The 8,701-nt window shown below is 33.1% G+C and overlaps 2 protein-coding genes across 3 annotated transcripts; one reads left to right on the forward strand and one right to left on the reverse strand.

Annotated features, from left to right (window-relative positions):
• Window positions 1-1,383: 1,383 nt before the first annotated feature.
• LOC109216543 (5-epi-aristolochene synthase 1-like) lies at window positions 1,384-3,424 on the forward strand. Of its 2 annotated transcripts, none has more exons than XM_019380704.1 (4): window positions 1,384-2,437; window positions 2,579-2,630; window positions 2,715-2,805; window positions 3,122-3,424. In XM_019380704.1, the coding sequence occupies exons 1-4, from the start codon at window positions 2,327-2,329 to the stop codon at window positions 3,201-3,203; spliced, it is 336 nt and encodes a 111-aa protein (XP_019236249.1). In that variant the 5' UTR covers window positions 1,384-2,326; the 3' UTR covers window positions 3,204-3,424. The 2 variants fall into 2 exon arrangements, 1 of the variants encoding a protein (XP_019236249.1); XR_002066500.1 differs by having other exon boundaries at window positions 1,386-1,988; window positions 2,340-2,437; window positions 2,579-2,805.
• Window positions 3,425-3,991: 567 nt separating this feature from the next.
• Window positions 3,992-6,640, reverse strand: LOC109216542 (vetispiradiene synthase 2-like). The gene is made up of 7 exons (XM_019380703.1): window positions 6,435-6,640; window positions 6,059-6,332; window positions 5,584-5,959; window positions 5,279-5,497; window positions 5,003-5,141; window positions 4,598-4,843; window positions 3,992-4,493 (listed from the first exon to the last, which is right to left on the reverse strand). The coding sequence occupies exons 1-7, from the start codon at window positions 6,549-6,551 to the stop codon at window positions 4,197-4,199; spliced, it is 1,668 nt and encodes a 555-aa protein (XP_019236248.1). The 5' UTR covers window positions 6,552-6,640; the 3' UTR covers window positions 3,992-4,196.
• Between the last annotated feature and the right edge of the window lie 2,061 nt (window positions 6,641-8,701).

Consider the following 8,701-nt stretch of genomic DNA (forward strand, 5'->3'; position numbering starts at 1 on the left):
TATATTCGATATAATATTACCTAATACACTTATACTTAGTGCATAGTACAACGTAAGTATATATATTATATATATACGCCATATATATTCGATATAATATTACCTAATACACTTATAGTTAGTGCATAGTACAGCGTAATTATATATATATATATATATATATATACACGCCATATATATTATATATAATATTACCTAATACACTTATACTTAGTGCATAGTACAACGTAACTATATATATTATATATATATACGCCATATATATTCGATATAATATTACCTAATACACTTATACTTAGTGCATAGTACAGCGTAAGTATATATATATATATATATATATATATATATATATATATATATATATATATATATATATATATATATATACACGCCATATTCGATATAATATTACCTAATACACTACTTAGTGCATATACGCCATATATATTCGATATAATATTACCTAATAAACTTATACTTAGTGCATAGTACAGCGTAACTATATATATTATATATATATATATATATACGCCTTATATATTGGATATAATATTACCTAATACACTTATACTTAGTGCATAGTACAGCGTAAGTATATATATTATATATATATTGACGGCTTACATTTATGTTATTTAGATAGTAAATACAAAAGTGATTTTTAATTTTGACCATTGTTGACCTCAATGGAGACCAACTTTGGTCGCTAATTATACATGAAATTAATTTAGCGACCAAAGTTGGTCGCAAAATTTAAATTTGATTTATTTATATTTTATATTTAAATTTTATATTTTTTTAAAATAATAATATAATTATTAAAATTTTGAAGGTGGGTCTCACTTTAACGACCAACATTGGTCGCTAATCTCAGTAAACCTTTGACCAAGCAAGTCTGACCAGTCCAGTCAATATTTTGAATAATTTTGCGACCAAGTGGCGACCATCCTTGGTCGCTAATTTGTTTCATTTATTTATTTTATTATTTTTGCTAGTTTGGCGACTAACATTGGTCGCTTTTCTTTTCAGACCAACTTTAGTCGCTATATTTTGGTCGCTTTTTTGCGGAATTCTAGTAGTGAGAAAATAAAAACTAGAGATTGAATTTGAGAGAATTTTTCTGATGATCTTCTCAATGATCAGTGTATGTATTTATACATGTATCTGACTTAAAAATAAATAAATAGCTATACACTTGTCTATTTTCTATTGGACCTAAAAATAACAGAAAAGAATCTTCTATACACTACTAAATACATTGCTGTGTAACAAACTTCTGTCACGTGCCCAGAGAATCTAAATTCTCATCTCTTATCTTTCTTATTAAATGAACGGTCATGATGAAAGTTTGTATAATCTGATTCAACGCTCCTAAGCTGCCCACTTGTTTCATTCAAGACGTGAGAAAGGGAAGATATGCAGCTTTCTGTCTTTGACACAAAACACAGGTTGGAAAATATCGCCTCTTTCCCTTTCTTCTCTACAGAATCAGCATCACAATTAGAGCATAGATTATCACTATTTCCAACATGTAACCAATCACATAGGAAATCCCAAGATTGTAACTTTGTCTCTGAAATAATAAAACCCCTTGAAATCTTCTTCTGCAAAATCGATGAATATATGTTTAACATCGTAATGCCCTAATTTACAGCTCCTCTCATCGGAAATCTTGCATTGAAATCTCTGCGAATATCCTCAATTAATGGTCTGCCAAGTGAGAATTTTCCGACTACCGTTAATCGACGCACTTTAGCTAGCTCCTCTTCTTCCTGTGGGGAGAAGAAATCAGCAGGCTTGCCTTTGTAGAGTTCCGATGGGCGATAAGGCAATCACAGAGTTTGCCGGCTCGGACCAGTAAGAGTATTGGCGTATGAAGATTTTGAGTATCCTGATAGGTTCGCACCGCTGACCGCTCGGAGGATCATTCCGATGTTGTCCACTAGCCGCTAGCTGCCCGGCGGTGGTCGGAGCACTCATCGAAAGAGGTTTGAGAACTTTAGTGTTGCGTGCGCGTGGGGCGCGTTCCAACGGCTACTTTTTTACTAATTATGGTTATAATTACTGGGATATACGCAACTGGGAAATGATTAGCTGCTAATTTTGATCAGATAAAATATGATTTTAACATCACATCGATGTGATCAAGTTGTTTATGTTAAAAAGATTAATTAGAGTTGGCTTATGTATGTCTCTCACCACTATATATACTTCTCCATTCTCTTCCTTTTAAGTCATCAGTTTCAACTCTCTTTCTTCCTTAGAAGAAAAAAACATTCTGTTAATCTATTTCCGGCAACAAATACTAAAAGTAATTTAATTAGCAATGGCCTCAGCAGCAGTTGACAATTACGAAGAAGAGATCGTTCGCCCCGTGGCTGACTTCTCTCCTAGTTTGTGGAGCGATCAGTTCCTTTCATTCTCCATTGACAATCAGGTAATTACTTAATTTCTTCATATAATTTATTGCTTTATTTATACATAGTTTCTACTTGCAAGCACGGCTAATTTCTTCTTTATGTTTATTAACAACTATAATTTTGCTAATTTTAATTTTTTTTAACTACATTATAAATAGATTGCAGAAAAGTATGCTCAAGAGATTGAACCATTGAAGGAACAAACGAGGAGTATGTTGAATTTCATTGACATTATTGAACGCCTTGGCATATATCCTCCACTTTGAGAAAGAAATTGATGATATTTTGGATCAGATTTACAACCAAAACTCAAACTGCAACGATTTGTGCACTTCTGCACTTCAATTTCGATTGCTCAGACATCATGGTTTCAACATCTCTCCTGGTAAGTTCATCATGAAGCACGCATTATTTCGGCTGGTTAATTAAATATATATATAATTTGTGTCTTGTGCGGGAAACAAAAAATTCAAACTTACCGACCGAATTCGGTCGGAAATTTGGAAAATTTTTAATAAATAATTATTTTTGTACATTATATACAAGTTTGACCAAGTATTTGATCAATTCCGACCGATTCGGTCAGAAATTTGGTAAATTTTTAATTAATAATTATTTTTGTACATAGTTTACAGGTATGACCAAATATTTGACCAATTTCCGACCGAATTCGGTCGGAAATTTTATTTTTTTGCTGGCAGGCAAATTTTGTTGACTTTTGCGACCAAATACTCTTATTTCCGATCGATTTCGGTTGGAAAGCCTTGGACAGAAATCACCTGATCATGATCCTAACTAGGATCTCCTTAATTAAAATTCCTGTAAGAAATAATCTTCAAGCGTACGCTATGAATCCACTTTCATTGTTGAGAAATCTTGTTATATGACATTAAGTAATTAAATCATGAATCTTGTTATGGGAATCTTACTTTCCTTATAAATAGAGTCTCTTGTGAGTTGTGACTTATTTTTCAGTGTATGAAGTAATCTGAGCCTTTTCCTCGTCCTTGTTTTAGTATTTTTATCATACTTGGTCTGATAAAGATTAGTTTTTGGCAATTGTTTTTCCTTGTAGTACATGTGTATGTAATTCTAGAAGGAGTTTGAACTGCAACGTGACAAAAATTAAAGGTTATTAGCCCGTCATTCGAAAAGAGAGACACATCATCTGAAACTCATTCGTTCTTCAACTTCTTTGCAGATTCTCACCTAAGCAGGTTTATATAATTAGAATCTTTTTCAGATTCAGCGACATACAGTTTTCTAATATATGTTTTTAAGTTTTGTTACGTCCTTTCGCTGATCTTGAAATCGATTAGATTACTGTATCCTTCGAACTCCAGTAATGTGTGTACTCCAGCATACTACACAGGAGTTTTACCTATAGGGAGTTTTTGAACTCCACTACATTTTGCCGGAGTTTTGCTTGAACTCCCAACACAGTCTGGAGTTCTTCCGTGTTTTAACTAGGGGTATACTTGCTAAAACTCTTGTTTGAGTTGCAATTGGCAGAAATATTTCTATACATTCAATTTAAGATAGGCAATAAGAACCAACATAAAAACAAAAAAGAATTGAACTTGTGATATTATTTCTTATAATGATTTAAGGATTTCCTACATAGGAACTATACTGCACCATCACGAAAGGCAGCTTATTGGCAACTTTATATGACATAATTAAAAAAAAAAAAAAAAAAAAAAAAAAAAGTGAACAAATATTTATTTTCTTAATAAAAGAGAATAATGTTTTCTCAACATGAGCAACATTGGCAGTTTAAAATTTGATGGAGTCCACAAGTAGGGCAATAATATGAGGCTTTACGACTTTTTCCGGATGAGTGTATCCATCTTGATTGTTCTTATATGCAACGTCAATCATGCGAGCAAGATTGAGAATACGAGTTAAAATCTCCGTTGAGACAGGAGTTGGTCTAAGAACTCCTTCATTTACATCCTTCCATGCCGTTTCAGCGATTTCTTGAAATTTATTCATTGCTTCTTCAGTAGATACACCATAATCTCTCATGTAACACTCAATTCCTGTTGCAATTTGACCCCTACTTTTTTCGACCTGCAAAGAAATATAGATTGCATATGAGCTTTATATTGCTTTAATTGTTATTATAGTGTTAGTTTGTTCAAATTTCATATGATTTCAGGAGATAATATCCATACCTCGTACGTCGCGATATCATCAATAACTCTGCATAATGTTACATTAGCTTCAAGAATTTTAGGGTTCTTTGCTAACCACTCAAAATCCTTTTTGGTAACAGATTTCATGCCCAAATAGGACGTCGTAGTTAACAAGTAATAAGTGCTAGTTATTAATGCAATGCTCAAGTACTCAGAGACAGGTGGCAGATATCCTTCAATAAACCACTTCGCCTCAACGTTGTAATTCCTTACTATTTCTTTCATCTGTCAATACCAAGCAAATACATTCAACTGATTGAAGTTACACCATAAAAATTGAAATTAATTTTATTGTTCCAAGTATAAAGAACTCGAGGATAAGGTAAAATTATATGACAAACAATGTAAAAGCATTAATTGGATAGTTAGCTTTGAGACACCTACTCTTTCTTTCGCATAGTAGACAACATTAGATCTTCCATCATTGGATAATTCCTTTTCATAGTCGTCGTAAAGATCTAAAAGAGCTTTATAACTGATTTTCATGTAATCAGGGAGCCGATCAATTTCACTAACATCCCACCTAGAGGGTCACAAAGAAAATTTATGTATTTTATAATTAAAACAGCATGAATATAATGAGCAAGCTAAGAGCTTGTCTTAATCTTTTATTTCATGCTACTCCCTTTCAAGGAGCGATAAGTAAATAATTATTTATACCTTTGTATGGCATCCGTGTATATGTCAAGTTCGTTAACTATACCATAAGCATCAAATGTGTCATCAACGATTGAAATCATCGCTATAGTCTTAGCAAGCATGACCCGAGCTTGAGAATATTGTGGCTCGAAATACACTCCTATTGTCCAAAAGTAGCATTCTACTGCCCTGTCTCTAGCATATGGGAGTGTTGTCACAAAATCCAAATTTTTCCACCACCTACGGCAGAACCAGTTAAAATTAGCACTTGTGAAATAATAAAAGGTTTATTTTTATGTTCTCCAAAAAAGAAAATATAATAACACCTTGATACTTCAGCAAGTTCTTGTTTGTGCAACATCTGAAGCAAGTTAAAATCCAATTTGGCAAATCGAAGTAACATGTCATTCTTTGATTCCTCTTTCTCGTAGATTGATGAGATGAAAAATCGGGCCTCGACTCTAGGAACGCCCTTGTGCAAACATTGCTCAAGGGCATGTGTCACTTGCTCCCTAAGTGGAGATTTCAAATGTGGCGCTGCAGATTCAAGATGGATAGTGGAGAAAGCAAGTGCGTCTTTTAAGATATCGTCAGCATGAGCCCTTACATGTGAAGCTTCATACAAGCTCAATAATCCTAAGACATCACTACCAAGAGACTCCTTGAATTTGCCATTTTCATCTTGGAATTGGCTGAAAATTTCTGGTATTTAAAGGGGGAAAACTCAAGATTAATTAGCCTTCTTCCAATAAATTGATAATAATTTTAACAACGTTAAGGCATGCTTTATGATGAACTTACCAGGAGATATATTGTAACCATGTTGCCTGAGCAATCGAAATTGAAGTGCAAAAGTACATAAATCATTATAGTCATCACCCTTAAAATTTGTATTTTCATTGTAAATCTTTTCTAAAATTTCATCAATCTCTTTCTCAAAATGGTAGCCAATGCCAAGGCGTTCAATAACATCTATCAAATTCATTGTCTCAGTCAATTTTCGTCCAGTAGCTAATAACATGCTCATTGTTTGTTCCTTCAATGCTTCAATCTCTTGAGCATATTTTTCTGCAACCTATAAAATGTATTACAAAAGTAAAAGGAAATATTATATCACATTGGCCTTGCATGTAATTAAGAGGAAACTATATGTAAAGAAAAGATGATGAATATATACTTGATTGTCAATGGAGAATGAATGGAACCGATCACCCCATAGACTAGGAGAGAAGTTGGCGACGGGGCGAACGATCTCTTCTTCTTCATGCTTCACAATATTATTGCCTGAGGCCATTGCTAAATTACTTTTGGTATTAGTTAGAATTTTGTATTCTTGTAGTGAAGAAAGAAACTCTAGGACGAATGACTGAAGAGTGAGATGACTCAAATTGAAGAGAAGGCATAAGTATTTATAATGATAAGGGTGTGTTCGGTATGAAGTAAAATATTTTCCAATTTTTTCACGTTTGGTTAATTGGCTTAAATATTTTGGAAAATATTTTCTCATGAACTCATTTAAATGTTTTCTCTATCAAGAGAAGAGAAATTATTTTCCAAAATCTTTTTTCAACATTCCCCACTCTATTCTCTATCCCCACCACCCCTACCCCGCCCACACACTGCCATCCCCGCCTAAACCCCCCACGAGCGGCGGAGGCAGGGTTTTACGCTAAGGGGGTTCAAAAAAGAAAAAAAGTTAAAGAAGATTGTAGCTAGTGGGAATTGAATCAATGACCTTACCAAGGTTTTGAACCCCCTTGATCACTAAGCTTTGCTTTTGGGATATGTCATGGAGATTTAAAACATAATATATAGGTAAAAAATAGATATTGCCTTATATATATAATGTAATTTTCGGCGAAGGGAGTTCACCTGAACCCCCTTACGCCCCCCTAAATCCGCCATGCCCCCACCCCCTCCGTAAATACTTTCTTTTTATGTTGTAGATTCTGAAGGGGGATTTGGAGGAAATAGGTGAAGAGAGTTGCATACAAAATTATTTTCTACTCTCTAACCAAATACTAAAAAATAATTTTCGAAAAATATTTTCACTCACCAATCAAACAAGGAAAAATAACTGACAAAACTATTCATAAGGAAAACATTTTCCTTCCTACCAACCACATCCTAAGAGATGAGATTTTTTTGTCTTCTCGTTTACTATGTTTATTTTTCCCTCCGTTCCAAATCGCCTTTCACTATTTTGTACACTAAAATCACGTTTTTTTTCCTTTTTTCCTTCACTATTAGGGAATCTATGTGGTGTCTTTTGTATTTCTTTTTTTTTTTTGGGTTAAATACTACCCTGTAGGGCAGGTGTTGTATTAAGCAAAACAGAACATAGGGGCTAGACCTTACCTCAAAATACAACACAACGATGGTGTCTTTTGATCCAGTTGTCCAAACTGAGAAAAAATGTGTTTTCCATTTTTTTAAAGTTGTTGGACATTTCAAAGAGAATGTTCCGACCAAAGAAAATATTATCTCCGCGCAATATTGGTATGGTACAGTTCAATCGGTTTAGTTGATTTTTAAATATCCAATGACATTCTTAGATACAAATTTATTTATAAAAATTACTAAAATTGAAAGAAGTGGCATATATGGACCCATAATTTTAAAAATACAATGAGTTTAATGCTAAAACCTTAAATATTGAACCCATATATTAAACTTAAATCCTGAATTTGCTTCTCATCATACAAGTACGTGTAGGAAAACGTGTGCGTTCCGTGTGCATGTACTGATGTATTTAATTCTATTACGTCATACTTTATTCAGCAAAACGTTTAATTTGTTAGTGTTGCGGCATAAATTTCATCATAGTGTTGGAGTTCCATACGTTTGAGCTATAAAAAATGTTGACTGGATTGAATGGTCTGAAATTTAAATTCACAACCAGACTGAGATGTTTATTACCACACTAGAGTTTTATATTGATCTAATTAATTTTCTTCCAAATGCACACGCAAGTATATGTGGTCGTACAAGTAATATAATAATAAGTAGAGTGTCGAACCTACAAAGACTTGTGCTAACTATCCACTAATTTCACTCAAATTGTTATTAAGTCAAGTCAGTCAGAATTGAATAGTGTGATTATAACTAAGCGGAGAATGTAACAATTAACTAGCTAAGCAAATACTTTGGCCCTAGGGATTTTTTCATAAAATATACGGTTGCCCTAGAGACTCATAATTAAATTACTTAATTATGATAGATTAATACGATCAATTAGTATAAATACTGGATGCGGATAAAATCATTATTTATCATGCAATTATAATCATTAAGATTTCAGGTTAATAAATATGACGTACTGTTTATTGATTGAAGAAATTTATTTACATACTATTCTTAGGGTACGCACTTTGCGCGTGTACCCTATATTAATAAATATACGACTATAAAAAAAGTATTTAAATATCATTAAACCATGTGTTT

This window comes from Nicotiana attenuata, unplaced genomic scaffold (genome assembly GCF_001879085.1).
Source record: "Nicotiana attenuata strain UT unplaced genomic scaffold, NIATTr2, whole genome shotgun sequence".
In the NCBI taxonomy this organism is placed as follows: domain Eukaryota; kingdom Viridiplantae; phylum Streptophyta; class Magnoliopsida; order Solanales; family Solanaceae; genus Nicotiana; species Nicotiana attenuata.